This window comes from Cheilinus undulatus, linkage group 5 (genome assembly GCF_018320785.1).
Source record: "Cheilinus undulatus linkage group 5, ASM1832078v1, whole genome shotgun sequence".
Classification (NCBI taxonomy): domain Eukaryota; kingdom Metazoa; phylum Chordata; class Actinopteri; order Labriformes; family Labridae; genus Cheilinus; species Cheilinus undulatus.
This window is the reverse complement of record NC_054869.1, coordinates 38,773,454-38,792,729: the sequence shown is the minus strand read 5'-3', so window position 1 is coordinate 38,792,729 and position 19,276 is coordinate 38,773,454. Positions and strand designations below refer to the sequence as shown.

The window sequence follows — 19,276 nt, the reverse complement described above, 5'->3', positions numbered from 1 at the left end:
TATTATAGAGGTGTGACTTTACCTGAAAAGCCTGGATGGAGATCCATATTCTCTTGTTGTTACTGTCAGTAAGGAACGATCATATTTAACTGTAAAACCCCTCAGTAAATACTAGGGCTGGGCAGTTACTCTAAATTAAGATTAAATTGCAATAGGTCCTACTGCAGTTCCCAAATTGCGATATTCCTTTGACCTGAAATTTGTTTCAAAATAACATTTTGTTGCAGCAGAGATGTAATGCTCAAAACATCACGCAAACATTGAAGCATCAATATTTTCTAGAAGAGTTAGCGAAATTCTTCATCTTTTATATTTTCCTTTTTTCTAAGAAGGCCTAAAAATGCTCATTCCCTTCAATACAAGAATTCACATTGCATCTGCAATACAAGTCAAAATAATCACAGATATTTTTTGAAAATAGCTCATAGTTTTCATGATGATTGCTACAAGACTTTTAGTTAAACAAATCAGTAAATTTACTACTGTGATCAAAGTAGATGGATAGATATGTAAGTCTAATTCATGCATTATATTATGTCATCCTGACATATCAGCCTGACTTAGAGAAAAGAACAGTTTATGTTTAATCTATCTAACATTGTTTTGTTTAAATTATAGAATGATTTATTGTTTGTTTGTTGAAAAACACAGAATTTGGGAATCTGAAAAATAATTGCATGTCACATTTCAAATACAATACTACAAATATAAAACCTCAGAACAGATCATTTTCCCAAATCATGCAGCCTTAGTAGCTACTCAGTACTTAAAGTAAACTTTGAAATAAAAACCTTTTTACTATTACTTGTGTAGATTTGAAGACCAGTACTTTTACTTTTACTTCAGTTAAGCTGAACCAAAGTAACATGCACTATGTTTTATCATCTTTTTATAATACTACTAATGCATTACCATTTGCACAACTGATACATGAATGTTGTGCAGGCTTTCTTGTTTGCATCTTCAAGACTCCTCTGGACTGCGTGATAAATGGCAACTTTTTTATTATTACTAAAAAAACACACCATAAAGTCTGAAGTCATCTTCCAAAAGAAGACATACAGTCATGGACGAAAATATTGGCACCCCTGGAATTTTTCCAGAAAATACATCATTTCTCCCAGAAATTGTTGCAATCAACAAATGTTTTTGGTATATATATGTTTATTGCCTTTATGTGTAACCTGACACGCCAGATGGGAAAGCTTCAAAAGGAAACGTTTGAGAAAAGGCAGAGGATTTGAAAAACACTCGGAGTGTGATGAACATTCTATCGCATCTCTATGGGCCAATCAGAGCAACAAAACGTGACGTAGCCGTTATCGAGCTGCGCGTGCGCAGCTACTGGGAATAACACAAAACATGGCAACTATAGACATATAAGTACTTGACTTTTGTCGTTTTTGAAAAGAAAACAACTCACTGCTGTTCTTTGTTCTTCTTTTAAAGGAGAAATGTCATCAAGTTCTGATAAAACTGGCGCTTTAGCAGCATCCACACTAATCTCTTCCTCCAAAACTGCACCAGCTCTTGCTGCTGCTTGTTTACGTCACGACTCTGCTGCGTCTGAAAGTACTGCCCCTCGTTGCTGATTGGTCCTGTCACTTTCTAACCGGGCCCAAACCGTTCAGATGGGAGCTTTGCAAGATGGATTCGCCAGTGACAAAACAAAACAAAAACAAGGAAACTGGCGTATCCATCTGCTTTGCAAGGTTACTTTATGTGCATTGGAAAAAAAATTTTTTGATAGTCTCAGATTTCATGATTCCTTGCACACAGTCAAGGCACCCAGTGCCAGAGGCAGCAAAATAACCCCAAAATATCCTTGAACCTTCACCATGTTTGATTGTAGGTACTGTGTTCTTTTCTTTGTAGGCCTCATTCTGTTTTCTGTAAACAGTAGAATGACCTGCTCTTCTAAAAAGCTCTACCTTAGCCACAACTGTCCACAAAATGTTCTCCCAGAAGGATTAAGGGCTTACTCACGTACATTTTTGCAAACTCCAGTCTGGCTTTTTTATGTCTCTTTGTCAGCAGTGGGGTTCTCCTCGGTCTCCTGCCATAGCGCTTCATCTCATTCAGATTACGACGTATGGTCTGAGCTGACACCTTTGCACCCTGAGCCTGCAGGACAGCCTGAATTTGTGTAGAAGTTGACTGAGGATGTTCATCCACCATTCCAACTATCCTGCGTTGCATTCATTTATCAATTTTTCTCTTCCATCCACGTCCAGGGAGATTAGCCACAGTGCCATGGGTTATAAACTTCTTGATTATATTACGCACAGTGGACAAAGGAATTTCAAGATCTCTGGAAATGGTCTTGAAACCTTGAGACTGTTCACATTTTTCCACAATTTAAAATAAAGTGATTTACCCACAGTTTTAAAAGGGTGCCAATAATTTTTTCCGGCCCATTTTTTGACTTTTGTGTAAAATTATGTCCATTTTTTTCTTTTTTCTTTGGATTTTTTGTGTTGTTCCAATGCACATAAAGGGAATAAACGTGTATACCAAAAACATTTGTAATTGCAACAATTTCTGGGAGAAATGGTGTCAGGCGAAAAAGTGTCTGGAAAAATTCCAGGGGTGCCAATATTTTTGTCCATGACTGTATAAATGATGCAAAAAAGAATGCTTTTTCACTCACCATGTGAATGTCTTACATGCCAGTATGCAGTAAGATGGAACTCAAGTGAGCTATCAGCTACCCTCGAGGTAACTGTTGCAAAAATGAAATTGATTACGCCTTCACAGGAAATTTGTTACAAAAAGCTAGAGAGAAATTACAGACTTTTCAGTGTTACATTTATTCATCCCAGTTCATATAATTCACTACCCCCCCCCCCCCAAAAAAAAAACTAAAACACATCTTGTGTTTTCTCTTGTAGTGTAGGTCACAGATAAAAACAGACCTTAAGTCCAAAACAATCCAATTATGAGTTTAAGATTCAAAAGTAATTTGCCCTATCCATAACACTTATTCAAAATAACTCTGTGTATATTTTCATATGGCAAAACAATGTCAAAAAAGAAATGATATTACAATGTCACTTTTTCATCATTCTCCCATACTCCTAAGAGTGTCATGTGTAAAAGCTTAATGTGTCAGGAACTTTACAAATGTTGAATGAATGTTGAATTTCTCCTCTTCAATGTAGGAAAGCAAAAATCGTTCAACGGCATGACATGTAACATTGAGTCAGAGGGTGACGAACCAACAAGGTCACAACACATTAATCCATCATACATGTAAAGGATGCTTTTCTTACAGTCTTTCTACTATGTTGACTAAATGTCCCATGTACTGATACAATAGAGAAAAGGACACTGCAGTGAATGGCAGTTGTTAAAAGGTGTCAGAATGAGTGAACGCCATAGGGTTCTTCCTTGGGAAAAGCATACCTCTCTCAGAAGTGTCCTTGAAATGTTGTAAGCAGTAGCATCTTGTAAAGACGGGCAACCTTATCAACCTTTACGTAGAAGAAATACATTAGTAAACGACAAGATAGCATAGCATGAATGTAGGAGGGTATAAAAAGTGGTCGAGTAAAATATATCAACGGTTAAACGAGAAGGAAGGCTTAAATATTAGCTGTAAACAATAAAATTAAGCGTACTCCTCTTTTTCGCCTGACACCAGTTGAATCACATGGGTGGCTGCGGAGTACAGCAATCGCTTTGTGAAGTGTGTCCCATCTCGGCTTCTGCAGTTGTTGCTGTGTCGGCTAGAAATGGGCTAGTAGTTATTAGCAACTAGCGGTCTTTATTAGTTGGTTAGGAGGAAAATAAAGACTCCAGTTCCACAACGACCGAGCAAAGTAAGCCGTGTCTCCCGTTGTTCACTGGGGTGTTGTTGCCGGTGTTTTTTCCTTAGCATTTACAATGTTAACCAACATCCTACTGCTAGCCATAGAGCGATTAGCAAGCTACACCTGTAATGCTAAAGTGATGCGTTAGCTAGGAACGAAACGTTAACTTGTGAGTGCAGTACGCAAATTAACGTTTTTATCTGTAACATTTTGTTGTGGTATCCGGAGTCAAGTTGTTTAAGCCAAGAGACAAGGTTTAAATGAAATGGCAGTGAGAGATGGTTGTAAATGAGGGCCGTTTTCATCAAATGCACGAGACAGTAAAACGCTCCAGTTTAACGGTGTAAAAAGTCGCCGTTTTAACTGGTGGCTTTATTTTGAATGCGTTTATGGTTGACGTTTCATGAGCTGTTAAAACGAAGTTAGTCCTCGTGAATGCTTCCTTTATTTTTTTTATTTTTTTCCCCCAATAAAATCACGTGAACACACATAATAATCATAATAAAACTTATGTCTGTAATGAAAAACAGATAATACAGACATCAGCTTAGATTTTTTGTTTTTACTTTGGCCAACTCGATTTTACAAAGTGAGAAAACATTGTTCGGCAGCCCAGACCACACACATACTGCTTGGATCTCATCCCTACCAATTAAAATTGATTTAATTGTTTTACCCCATAAAACCACATTTTATGAAGAGTAGTCTTGATCTAACAGTAAATGCCAACTGGACGAAGGGCCCTGTCTGTTCTAATGTTGTCAAAACTAGATGTACATATTATTTTTTAATCATGATTGGAAACTTATTATTCAACAGGGTATGAGGGTGACAATTAAGTACAAGAAAATAAAGAGAATCCATTATTATTATTATTATTGAAAATCTTTTCATTTGGGATACAATCAGAGCAAAATACAATGATCCAAATTCAAAATATACAACTCCCTTTTTTTATATAACAAAACAATGAACATTGTCTCTATATTAAAATAAAATGATAATGAATCAATTTCCCTTTATAAAACAATCAGATATATTGTTCTAAATAAAGTAGTCACCAAATAGATAAATGACAATGGAACAAATGTAATAAGCAAACAAACAATAAGTTAATCAAATTTCAAAATGTAAAGACAGAAAAAATAAATAAAAATAAAAAGGGGTGGTTGGGGGGGTCTAGTTTAGAGGAAGGACTGGCAATGAATGAAAGTAATTAATAAAACAATTCCATTTTTTGAAAAATTTGTTAGAATTGCCTTTCACTGTTAAACTTATCTTCTCTAATTTGAGATATGACATCACATCATTAAGCCACAATGATAAAGAAGGGGGTTTGGAAGACTTCCAGAGTAGTAGGACTCGACGCCTCGCCAAAAGAGAAGTAAAGGCTAATACCTGTGATTGTAAGGAATTAAGTTGAACTTGATTAAGTGAGATTCCAAATATAGCAATAAAGGGGTCCATCTTAACCTGAATTCCTAGAACTTCACTCCAAAATTTATGTAGTCTAGGACAGAAAAAAAAACATGTGACTCAAGTTACACGAGGAAGCATGACATCTATCACACTGATCTGGAACATAAGGATATGTTTCAGATAATCTAGATTTGGTTAGATGGACTCTATGCAAGACCTTGAACTGTATTAGCTGCAGCCTGGCACAAGGCGTTATTGAACTTATGTTATACACAGCTTTGTCCCACCATTGATCAGTCAAATTTACCCCTAACTCATGTTCCCAAGCGTTTTTGGTTTTAATAAACAGGTTTTCTTCAAAGCCCATAAGCTTGCCATAAATATTAGATATCAGAGATTTCTGATGGGGTTTCAAAACCAAAAAGTCATCCCATGGTTGGATAAAGATTTTAAAGTCTTACATTTATGACATTGTAAGGTCAAACATTTACAGACAACCAAACAGAAAACAGAGGCTGGATAAACCCAGAAATGTCTCTTCTAAGTCCAGATGCTGGACTTGATGATTCTGGGCTAAAATCAAACATATTTTCTAATTGCTCAGTCCAGTAAGAATTATCATTTAATTAGGCTTCCAACTGCAGGACTTGTGCAAGGAAAACATCTTCATTGACTATTATCAATTTTATTTTCTCAGAAATACCAAGTTTGGTTCACTTCAATTTATGTTTTGTAAAGGAAAAAGAATCAAATTTTTTTCTCATAAATTTATGACATTTTGCACTTGAAAATGTTAAGTTTTTCCAATAAAAATTAATGCATCCTCTTTATTTTTTTAATTTATTTTTTTTTCAGGGGGGAAAATACAGCATAATTATACATAGATCATTTGGATCTATTAAATAAGTAGACCTATAATGATGAGATTTAGGGGTTCATTCTTCCTAGTGGGTCCTGGGGGGGCTTAGCTTTTCTCAGATATGAGTAGGAGAATCCTTTTGGACAAAACGGTTGGGAACAACCACTGCCCTACAACTAATTAAATATGCTGCTGCAAGTGTTCTTATCAGAACAAAAAAAAAAAATGTGAACACATCACTCCTGTCCTCAAAAACCTCCATTGGCTCCTGGTTCAGACTAGGATTGATTTTAATTTTCTGTTGCTTGTGTACAAAGCAGTCAATGGCCCATCAGTACATTAAAGATATGCATATACAGTAAGTTATACACCAGCTAGAACTTTAAGGTCTGCAGGCAGTGGCCCTTTTGACCATTCCAAGTAAAAATTCCAAAGCAGGGGAGGCAACTTTCAGTTTTTATGCCAGAGTAAATGGAACACCCTGCATGCAGACATGGGCTCTAACATTAAATACTTTAAAACGCACATAAAGACTTTTGCATGAGTTTATGGTTAGTTCTCACTGCATGCTTTTAATGTGTGTGTTCGTGTGCTCATTTGTGGGGGTAATGTGTGGTGTTCATGTTGCATATATACTGTATTTTTATACTTTGCTTTTAATTCTGCCTTGTGTATGAATTATGCTATGTATAACAAGCTTGACTTGATTTTTGTTAACTGACATTGTAGACCATGAGAATCATAAATGCATTCATCTTAGTGTTAGTGCAAATCCCCTTTGATTATTCTTGAAAATTGTTTAGTTAATTTATAGTTTCTATCTTGATTGGCCAGTTACATTTTATGATAATCCAAACATACTGATTGCTGTTGTAACAAAACTGGAAAATGAACCAATTCTTCATTGAACAGTTAGTTGTCTTTGTCTAACAACAACAGAGTTAGTCGTTTTATTGGATTTTCTTAACCAACTGGCAAAACACAATTGGAAGTCATTGTCTTCCTTTTCTACACTTTAATATTCAACACAATTACACTGCTGAGGTCCTTGAAATAACTGAATTGAATTCAGTTTCTTGGAGATTAATTAGTCTTTCACTCTCTGAGGGTAGTTTTGTTAGGAGGTGAAAGGTCTGGTGATACAATAGGTGTAATAGGTGTAAACATCGTAGTACTGTGAGTCAGTTTTGTATGCAGTGAATGCTTCTCTTTGCCTTGACCTAGGAGCTGACCATAAATGATGTAAGGAAAGATGTACTGCTTTGACACATGTCTGTTTTTTTCCACAGGTCGGACGGTATGGTTTTGAATCTTTGTTTGCCACACTTCCATACGTCAGTTCATTGCAACAAGGTGCGTGGGACTATCACGTAACTGTACTTTTAATGTTCAATGATTTCCTGTCATTTCTCAGTATATGCAAGAAAAAACCCAGCCGCAAAGCCCACATGACACGTTAAGAAGGTTTGCAACAGTAACCTAGAGCATAACAAAACCCTAATTTCTTCATCAGCGTAGCGGCTTAGTAGAGACCATGTCAACCTTTTCTACAGCAGTACATGGTCTGCTAAGTGTTGAGATGAACAGGGCGAATAACCTTACGTGGACACAAGATAACACAAGGTTGAGATGGAGGACAGTGATGTAAAAATAAAAAAGCAGAGGTACAAAGTGGTGTGGGGAAAAGTGAATCACAGACTGACCTTGTTGTGTTCTCTTTATAAATATCTTGTAATGTGATCTTGAATGTATTTTCTTCACAGTGAGGGCATGGGTGATGTTCTCTCCACCCTTAAAAAGTTTCTCATTTCTTCCCCATAGTCCTCGTCCATCACTCTTTCGCAGTCCTTCATTTACTGAAACATGTACTGAATATTTTGCTTTGGGAAATTTATATCCAGGCATTTCAATCACTGGTTTTCTAGTTTTGGCATGTTCAGGGAAGAATAAAATGCCTGAAATTAACCCTTACATGTTGTTGCAGTAAACCAAGTAACAGGCTGACAAAATTCCCATCTTATGTTTTTGAGCTATGTTGATCTTCCTGACATTTTTTTGTATTCTTTCCATTTTAAGGCAGAAATGTTCCATTTAAAATGTCATACTGTAACTTCTCTATTCACTCCCTTAATGCCTTCTGTAGAGAATTTAAGAATCTGCCTGTACTATTTGTCATCGTAGCTGTGTGCAGATGGCTATGAAGTTACAAACCTCTTGTCAGGCGACCCTGAACTCCGAAGGCGAGGCTTCAAGCTGGAATACTTCCTACGTCCACCTGTACAGGTAAGATGATGCCGTGGTTGTTCTATTTCACTTGCATGGATTACACCATTCATGTTGCTCTTGACATGATGCAGTTTAACAGTTATTTATCTTTCATTTTTGAATGATGATCCTGTACTTCTTAATGTTAAAATTGCTCTCATGATTTGATGCTTTTGAAACCCCCTACTACCCTATGGATAGTAGGAGTGAAAGAAGGAGATTAGCAGCTGGGAGAAAGGGGTGCAGAAGGCTAGAACATAAAAGGAGGTTGAGTATATGTAAATGTGGGCTGGCACAAGGTTGTGGTGTGGTCCTGCTTCTGAAACTGACAATTGACAATAGCATCGCTCACAAGATCCAAGATTCAATTTATGTTTTTTATATAATACACAAAGCATACAATTGAGCAAAATGCCATTCTTCTCAAGCACACTTAAAAATTGATTCTGGGGTGAGACAGGGGTGCATCTTAGCCCCTACACTCTTCATTGTCTGTATGGACTGGATAACGGGGCGGGTAACAGGGGCAGCAAACTGTGGAGTGTCATCTGGTGATATGCAGATCCCCGATCTGGACTTTGCTGATGATGCTTGGTTCCTTGTTGAGACCGTAGATGTCCTTGTGGGGGCTCTTAATGCATGGACTGCACGTCCCCTTGGCCAAAACAAAGAACCAGGCATTTGGGGATGCTTTAGATGCGGCCATTGAATCTGTGTCCATGAATGGTGAGAGCGTGGAAGTTGTGGAGCAGTTCACCTGACTTGGCATGATAATCCATTGACCTGATGAGAGGCTAAGATCAGCCGTAGACTTGGACTCGAGAATGGGGCAATAGGTTCTCTGAGTAAGACAGTGTGGTGTTCCCAGTGTCTGAGCATGTGGAAGTCAGAGTGTTTTGGTCCTTGGTCCTGTTGGTCTTGGTCCTTTCGGTCTTACTATACTCTTGTGTTCTGGTCAGAGTTTGAGTCATATAACTTCACAGCTCAGAACAATGGAGGAGAGAAAAATGTGAATGCACATAGGTGTATTTCATTTTACCAGTGATACCAGTTATGAATTCGTCATTTGCAAATACACTGACCACTTCATTAGACACATCTGTGCAATGTTATGCACACTAGTAATAACATCTCTTTTTTCCGGAGGTTACTGCTTTTTTTGACAGTATTTTGTTCATGATGGCTATTTTGATAATAATAAAATGTTCTGCCTTGAACTATATTTAAGGGATCAGAAGCAGTTATTTTATTTTATCTATTAACTAATAAAAAATAATAATAATGTAAAAATTTAATCGGCAGATATCACTAATTGGAATTTTTCATTCCCTAATATCCTATCTGCGTCAACCCAAAAAAAATCCATATCTTTCTGCGAACTTGTAATTTTGAATTGAGTCGTCATTTCAATGTAACCCGTATACCACAAGATTTATTTGTTAAATGGCATATCGCTTTGACCTTTAAAAGCATGTTTATGACAAAATGTGGGGGAAAAGCTGTTAAAGAGGCATCGCTAGCCTCTTAGCTTGTAGCTAATCTGCCACTCAGCCTCACTGAACACAGCATTTAGGGATATCAAGCCATGGTAAGGTAACTTAACATTCTTGACTTAGCAGTTCTCCAATCTTTAACTATCTTCAAACTGCATTTTTCATATCTGAATAACTGTAAAACATTTGAAACAGGTTTAGATCTGTGGCAAAATGATTAATACATTTATCCCTATCCCTAAAGTGAATAAATGAATGCTATTTTGTCCTCTGTAATTCTCAGGTGACATTGAAGTTTGGCTTCCAGGTGGACCTGTGCAGGGTGGATGTGGAGCTGTGGCCCTGGGGGATGGACCGTGGACAAGCCTGCAAGAAACTGGAGATCAGCACCTGCTCGGATCAACCACCCTGCCAGAACACTGACCACAGACATGTTCAGCAAAAGAAGCAAATGCAATTGAAGGACCAGACTGAACAGAAAAGAGGAAAACACAATGATATTAAATCTCTGCAGTGTAATGGGTACCAGTGGAGTCTTCAGGCTCAACAGTGGGGTGAACAGTCTGTAGATGAGTCTCAACAAAGAGGCCATGCCTTCAAGCCTCATCAAAACACTGAATCCAGTGACACTGAACCAGAGTTTAAACTGGTGGGTCGTTGTGAGCTTAGGGAGGAAACGCACATATGTTTCAATCGTAAAAATTACTATCACAGACCCCCATTCCTCTCCCGGCCTCCTACACAACCTGCAAACTGTCGGCAAGAGGAGCTGTGGAGCCGGGGTCTGCTCTCACTGGGTGCTGTGACACAACTTCGGGTCACTCTGCCCTATGGCGGTTCAGCTTCCGCTTTAGGGCTTAAGGCTTTAGTTGTTTGGGGACAACCTGCCCGCTGCTGTCCCACAGAAGAAGTGGAGAGGATTAAAACCATCCATGAGGCCAATCAGAGACAACTGCCAAAACCTGGGTTATTTACCCCCTCTGTCAGCCAGAAAAAAACACGATCACAAGCTGCCACATCTCCCAGGTATGTATGTGGTAATGAAGATGATAGATCTGTTAGGTCTCATAGGCCCAGTTGTGTCTGTGTAATCTAGTCAAAGACATTGGATTGGATCTCATTTTGAAAACAGGTTGTTAACAAAAGGACGACAACACTGATTGGGATGAGATAAATCTTACAAAACTGATTTCTGTTTCAATATAATGGTGCACTTGACATCCAGGCAACTTCTCATTCTAACTGTCTGTAACTGTTAGTAACCTGCTACAGTACTGGTGCTACAGTAAAACAAAACAATATGTTCAAATTAATCTACACTCAGTACCCCTGATATGTATTGTCAGCTGTGAGGCCTTCTATGGATGTGTGTGCCTTTCCAAGCCATGTCCAACCAATTTAGTTTACCACAGGTGGACTCCAGTCAATGTGTAGAAACATCTCAGCAAGGATGGGAGGAACCTGAGCTAAATGTCAAGTGTTATTTTCCGAAAGGGGTCTTGATACTTATTTAAATATGATGTTTCAGTTTTTTGTTTTTAATAAATTTGCAAGAATGTCTAAAATTCTGTTTTCACGTCATCATGATATGGTACTGAGTGGAGATCAGTGACAGTAAAAACAGTTTTTTACTGTAGCATCAGGCTGAAACATACCAAAAACTGAAAAATGGGAAGGGGGTCTTAATACTTCCTGAATGCACTGTGTGTAATCAAATCCTTGTTTAACAAGGTAGTTGATTTTTGAAGATGTTTTAAATAATTTGCATAACAATGCTGTTTGTTCCCTGACCGAGGAGATAAGGTAGACATTGAGGTTGTAAGAGTTGAGAAAATATCTTAATATCAAACAAAATATGGTATTGGGGCACCAGTAGCAGAGTGGTTTTGTCCTTGTGCCCTGTGTACAGAGATGACCTGGGTTCAAGCCTGGTCTGTGTCATTTCCCACTCTCTCTGTCTCCCACACAAGTTTCCAACTCTATCTTCTGTCCCCATCATCAAATGAAAAGGGGGAAAAAACAGAAAAACACTCAAGCAACTGTCAGGATCTTTCTGTAAATGTGGATTTGGCCTCTATGTTTTGAACAATGAAGGCAGTGTGTAGTCTGATTTAGGGTCCTAGTATTCCAGATTTGGTCATCTTAAAAAGTCTTTCTCCTGACAGGTTGAGAATGAAACAAAAAAAAAGATTTCCTAATCTAGGTCATTATTAGCCAAATAAAACCTTCAAAGCAACGAGGCCCCTCTTGTAGCTATAATAACGCTTTACACATTTTAGTAGTATTTCTAACCATCTGCTGACTTTGTGTCTGACTTCAGCAATCTTTCCATCCCAGAGGAGTTCCTTGACCCGATAACCCAGGAGGTAATGAAGCTGCCGATGCTGCTGCCCAGTGGTATGTCAGTGGACAACAGCACACTAGAGGAACACCAGAAGAGAGAAGCTACATGGGGTAGACCCCCAAATGACCCTTTCACTGGTGTCCCATTTACCTCAACCTCCCAGCCTCTTCCTAACCCCCAGCTGAAGAGCCGAATTGACCTCTTCCTCCTGCAGAAAGGGATCATGGGAAAGGACGGGATGTTAGGGAGACAAAGTGAGGGAGAGAATCCCCAGGTGTCCAGACTATTAGCCTCCAGGGTGGATGGAGAGTCTCAAAAATCTCTGCATCATGAAAAAAACTCCACAGGCAGTACTGTTGTTAACTGTAATGCTGGAAACAGGAACTCGAATGGATCAGGGCATTTGTCAGAGAACGCAGCTTTCATATCTAGCTCCCGGTGTGTGACTACAGAAATCAATTCAGAGTTTGAGGGGAGAAAAAAACGAGATTGGAACGAAATAACTAAAGAACCCACAAGCGAGCTGACCACAGAGGACCAACCAGTACCTCAAATGAAACGACCAAGAACTGCCGTTGTTTCAGGTGAGTTCTGCAAAAGTCAGATCATCAAACCAAAATATTCTGTTTTTTCTTGGAGTGTTGTGTTGATAGTTTCTTCCTCAACAAACTTCCACAGTCTCCAGCTGCAGCTCTCATGAGCAGCGTCTGTCAGCCAGCCTGGACGAGGCCCTCTTTTCTGCCCTGCAGGGGCGTCCCTCCTTTACCAAAAACTTGTCTCAGCAGAAACTGGTAACTCCTGACTCTGAACCACTGAGAAGCATGCTGCATGGCCAGACTGCAGGCATTCAAAGCATGACAACAGGTAAGATTTAGAAAAATCTGATTTTTCTTTAAGGAGGCCTCAAACCTCAAAATGTTGAGTGTCAAAACATGATATTCTGTAAACTAGGCTATGGCCTTGATGGATTGAGGTACTGACAGAGCAAATAAAATGAAAAATTGTGTTATAAATCCTGCAGCACAATCCAAATCTCTTGTGTTAGCCCATAATCTCACCATGTTTCAGTAACTTACAGTTTTAGCAAAGCAAGGCTAAGAATAATGCCTCCATTCTGGCTTTTCACAACTTTACAGCAGTGTTGATTTGAGGAAATGTTAACAAAAAGTATTCATTGACATCCTTTTTCACGACTAAATTATGATAACGTAAATGTACATACTGACAAAGGAAAGCATGGAAAAATCTCTGTTCTTATAGATGGCCAAAGTATCTAACACAGTAAGAAAGTAAGAAATCCAAATATTGCACAAGTTAAAGGGTTGAGTGAATTAGACAATTGTAATTAGGCTACTGTTTTTTAATCAGTATTTGTTACACCTGCATTTATATTGTAGCAGCAATTTGCTGTTTTTCAAATTAAAAAAACAAACACAAATCTCAAAATCAAACCAACCACTGTGGCATGTGGACAGTGAATCTCACACAGGCTCTAAAATGTCCAAATAAAAATTTGTGTTTAATTTGTGTTTATGAAATACATTTTTTTCTTGCAAACAAAGTGGTGTTCTTAAAGCATACTCCTGGCTCATACCTACCAGTTTATTATATAAATAATTTGTCCCCTGGTACCAAAGCTACAGATTGTGTCTAAATAAAAGCAGTAATAGATACCAGATACTTTTAACAACAACACTAAGGATATCCAACAGATCTGTTGGAATTCAGTTATTTAGTAATTCTTAATATAAATTCAAAGTGGACCTTGCAATCATTGCTACTTGTAGTCAATCAAATAAGCTAACTTTGGGTGGCATGATTGTTCATAAATAGAATATGTAAAAGACATAAAGGGAAACTGCAGTGGATGAGAAACATGTAAATTATATATTTTAACTTGAGTCATACTCAAAAAAATGTATTTCCACTGCTTAAAAACATTCACCTAATCAGTTACAACAAATATTTTGAGTATTTTCAACTGGTGTGATTTTACAGTGTAGAGCAGGGGCCCATATACAGAGTCCTCAGTGGACTGGTGTTGTATTGGTAACTCATGCTGAAATCTTCCATGCACATTTGTCTTGTTTTCTACATGTGTACAGTTTATCTGTATTTAAACTGACTTGTGGGCCACAATGAGTGAGAAAAAGGGGCTGCATGTGGCCCACAGCCCACCAGTTGTCCACCCTGGTATACATACTGTTAATGTAAGTGTAAAGCCTCTTGAACTCTTTCTGGCTGCCTTCCCATCCTGAGCCAAAAATGATTTTAGCTGTATGTTATATGATTCCATAGAAAACATAGTACATTACAATGTATTTAATTCAATTAAGAATGAGAGCTCATGAGCTTCACTGAAAATTTGCCTTTCTCTATAATTAATCGACATACTAAGTTTTCCCTCATATTATCTTGCCAGGTGAAAAGATGTGCTCCTTGTGTTCCTGTTCGATCTCCGTTTACTCTAAATCTGCATCATGCATCTATCGTCTCACCTGTGGTCATCTGCTGTGTGGTTCCTGCCTACGGAGGAAATCAGAACAACTGAATTCCGTCACAGGATCGTCATCCAAGCATGTCTCATGTCCCTCTTGCCAAAGCCCTTCCTCACGTAGTGACATAACAAGAGTGCATCACTGACAAATGCTCAAAAGAGCACATCTACACCCTCAGAGGGATTGTTGTAAAGGTGAGGACACAATAGTAGCCACATGTTTTTTGGTGTCTAACAGCAATCAGCTGGAAATATTTAAAGCAAAATTAACATCCCAGCTAAAGTTTACATAAAGATGTTTGCTCTGATCAGATACTCTCCATCCTTTAGAATATGAGGGTCTGTGTGTGATGTCGGGACAGGTGGAAGTCACTGCAGCTACTCCCACTAGTGTCAAAAAAACACACATGCTAATAAGATGTAGCATTGGCCTTCAGCCTCAATCCTGCAAAAACTGGCAACGAGATGAGGAGTGTAAGAACCAGGTTTAGCAGAAGGTCCTAGCTAGATTACCATGCTAACTTACTTTTTACAGCTAACCTGGGCAGGAACAAGTTTAGTTCTGAGTTTCTGCTTTTATCTAAACAGATCCAGTTTTTCTTATAGTGCATATTAAAAACACAGTGTTTACCAGAGTGCTGCAGCGTGACCAAAAACAAATAAAAACATAGTTAAAAAACTAATTTAATCAAAAAAGCAAAAAGAAACTAGTATTAAGAAATTAAAAGACACGCAGAGTTAGATATCATGCAACTGTCATGATTAAAGCCAAACAATAAAAATAAGTTTTAAGATGTGATTTAAAAGTTTGTAACAGGGGGATATTCTTATTTCAAGGGGTAACACATTACACAGTTTAGGAGCCACCACAGAAAACACTCAGTCTCTGGGTTTTTAATTTGGTCTCGTGGACATGGGTCTGTTAAAGGGGGCAATGCTGTTTGGGCTGTGATGGTCATGTGGTGGGGTAGGTAAGATAAAGACTGTCTCTGTGTTGGTTTGGTGGGCGGTGAGGAGAGCTAGCATGGTGGGGGGACGCTGGAGTTCACCATTTAGTCCTCTGGGGGAGTGGGATTAACTGAATGAAACACCAGCAAAGGGAGGATCCCACTTGACAACCTGAAATGATGGCTTCTTGTTGCCCATCAGTCCGGCAGCTGCTTTTTAAACTAGCTGTAAACATGTAAGGGAGGCCCAGTTAAAGTCCCTGTAAAGTTGAATCCAAACTTTGTGTTTTAACACACTAGATATGTTGAATGAGGTTGCTGTGAACATGTGAAAACACTGAGAGCTATGTGTGACTGTATTTTTGATTTGGACCATTAGAAAATTGTTCAACTCTTTCCTTGGCTAAGTTTTATTTGAGCAGGGCAAATATATATGAGCCCGGGACATCACCAGTCTTGGTGAGGAATCACCCCACCCCCTAACGCTTTGATATAAAATCACGTAGCAGTTCATACATTTCTCCAATCAGCCAGCCACGATGGACTACGGGTCATTAAAAGTATTATAACAGAAAGATTTGTGCCAGAAAACAGAAAATTTAATCCCTAACTTCTGTGTCTCTGGTCTGGCACAGAGCCAGGCAGATACACCCTGCTCAGGAACTTTTTTTTTTTTTTTTTTTTTTGAGAGGATTGTTCATCCAACCAACACACCCACACCATCCTGGGGCAAATATTACTGCCTCATTCATCATTTAGAAGCTTAATTGTGTAAAATTAGAGATGTTTTCATGACTGAAATTTGACCTGGTGGGTCATAAGACTGTTGCCTGCCATACAACAAACCTAAAATAAGGATTTTTTTTTTTTTTTTTCATTTTACAGGGACTTGAACTATAGAAAGTGCATTGCAGTAGTCCAAACATATTGAAATTAAAGTATTAATCCCTTGCTTAAAAGATAAAACTGATTTAATCTTGGATAAAAGCATCAGATTACAGAAATATATTTTATTGACCATATATACAGTACTTCTTTGCCTTCTTGGTGATAATTATTTCAAGTCTAGCAATATATCACACGTCTAATAATTTGCCTGATGCTACAAAATAGGATCCAAAAAAGGTCTCTACCTTTACTGCCCACTGTTGTACAAAGAACATCAATGAAGGCAAAGACCTTGAAAATAAGTAGTACAAAAAATATAAAATCAAACCCTTCTTCTCCTCTTTCCACCCCCTCTCCCTTCCTTAGCCTTTTCACCATGCGGTGGAGTGTAGCTGCAGCCTTGGTTCTGCAGCTTTTGTACAGACTGTGGATGGGTAGAAGATGCACAAAGAAAAAGAAGGTTGGGGGACGGGAGTGCGGATGGTGAGAGGCCAGAAACATTCCTACGGAAATGGAGTCGACTCAAGGCTGTGTGGTTATTGTGCAGAAACAGACGGGGTCATGCTCAACCTTCAGCTCTCTCCTTCACTAGATTTACCAGTTTACATTTGATACAGTTTTATATGAAGAGACCATTTCAGGCACAGTATCATTTAAAAGAAATACTTGACACTGATGATGTACCTCTCTTGTGATGTGTTTGTATTAAACTCCACATGCTGGGTAAGCAGCGGTAAGTGTTTAACAGCTAGAATTAAAAACAGATTTTTGTTAAACTTTCAGCTATATTCTGTCTTTTTTTATATCCTATAACATTGTGGAGAAAATAAACATGCTTAGTGATGTCCTGCACTGGCTAAACGTCCTCCAGAGTGTCCTTGTCCCACCGATTCATTTCCTACCTTTTAACACTTCACCCTTATTACCTCACAAGTCTGTTATTGCAACACAAAAGGGTTAAACAGACAAAAGTCAGACAAAACTGCATTTTTTTGGCCTTGTGTTCAAAGGCAGAATCATTTTTATGTTGGTTTCCCTGACAACATTTAGCTTAACCGAGGTCATGATCTTGTATCCGCTTAGCGAGAGGGAGAGCTGGAACCAGAAACTCTGCATGAGCCATGGAGACATTAGCTACACATTTTCACCAACTAGTGGTACCGGAGATAAAGCACTCCAATGAAATTTGATTTTTAAGTTATATTTACTACTGACTGTTCCTAATGTCTGATTTTAGGCAGCTGTATCCTGCATCAAGTTTGATTTTTTTAAGATATGTGTGAGATGGAATATATTTAAGACATCAGGGGCTGTTTTTATATGAAATTAAACAATTTTGAATAATTTCTGTTCTTTTTTTTTATTTGATATGGTGTAGTCTCATTGAATAAAGGGCCCAGAACTAAAATGTGTACAAAATGCATGATCTTAAAAGCACTTTCATAGCAACATTATTCCCTACTTCTTGTGGGACACATTCACTCAAACCTTCTCATAATGGGATCAAATCAAACATTCCTGTATGCCCTATATATACAGCCCCGGGAAAAATGAAGAGACCACTGCAAATTTTTCTGAAATCAGCATCTCTACATGTATGACAGCCATTCCATTCCAGTGTCCAATAAAGCACTCTTCATTCTACTGAATGAGATACTGCTGGGGTCAACACTATCCTCTTGCAATAGGACCAGCTTGATGGCACAAAACTGTGCTAGTACCTCAAATGTAATTAGAATTTAAAAAATAACTATCGACCATGTCAAAACAGTTGAAAAGAAAAGTTTTGAGTTTGGAAAAGAAGGGTTCAATTAGGTTCAGGTCGCTTCCATCCTTAAAATATCTAAGATGGCCGTTTATAGGAGTGAGGTTGAGCAAGCAGACACTGGGGACAACAAGGCTACAGACCGGCAGAGGGCAAAAACGTCTCCCCAGTGAAAAGGGATGACCAAATAATTCGATTGTCACTCAGCAACAGTAGGATGACATCAAGTTACCTTCAAAAAGAATGGTAACTGGGGTGAAATGCAGCAAGAACAGTTCAGAACAGGCTCCTAGGGGTGCGGCTCAAGTCATGTAAAGCAAGAAAAAAAAGCCCTTCATCAGTGAGAAGCAAAGAAGAGCCAGGCTGAGGTTTGTATAAGATTTTAAGGATCAGACCATAGAGGATTAGAGTAAGGTCATCTTCTCTGATGAGTCCAGTTTTCAGCTTTGCCCAACACTTGGTCATCTAATGGTTAGACGGAGACCTGGAGAGGCCTACAAGTTACAGTGTTTCACACACCCACTGTGAAATTTAGTTGAGGGTCAGTAATGATCTGAGGGTGCTTCAGCAAGGCTGGAATCGGGCAGATTTGTCATTGCGTAGGATGCATTAATCAAGCCACGTAAAAGAAGAAAACTTGCTTCCTTCTGCTCTGACAATGTTCCACATCTTTGAGGATTGGTTGTACCTGCAGGACAGTGCTCCATGCCACACAGTTAAGTCAGTCAAGGTGTGGATGAAGGACCACCAGAACAAGACCCTGTCATGGCCAGCCCAATCTCCAGACCTGAAACCTATTGAAAACCTCTGGAGTGGGATGAAGAGGAAGATGGATGGTCAGAAGTCATCAAACAAAGCCAAGCTGCTTAATTTTTTTGCGCCAGGAGTGGCAAAAAGCCACCCAAAAGCAATGTAAAAGACTGATCACATGAAAGCTGCAATTAAAAATCAGGGTTATTCCACCAAATGCTGATTTCTGAACTCTTC

General features: G+C 38.6%; 1 protein-coding gene across 1 annotated transcript; it reads left to right on the top strand.

Annotated features, from left to right (window-relative positions):
- Nucleotides 1–3,712: 3,712 nt before the first annotated feature.
- Nucleotides 3,713–17,808, top strand: ubox5 (U-box domain containing 5). Its single transcript, XM_041786638.1, has 8 exons — nt 3,713–3,821; nt 7,380–7,443; nt 8,272–8,373; nt 10,132–10,874; nt 12,169–12,776; nt 12,871–13,056; nt 14,615–14,884; nt 16,891–17,808. Exons 2-7 carry the CDS (start codon nt 7,390–7,392, stop codon nt 14,833–14,835), a joined length of 1,914 nt encoding a protein of 637 aa, XP_041642572.1. The 5' UTR covers nt 3,713–3,821; nt 7,380–7,389; the 3' UTR covers nt 14,836–14,884; nt 16,891–17,808.
- Nucleotides 17,809–19,276: the final 1,468 nt, after the last annotated feature.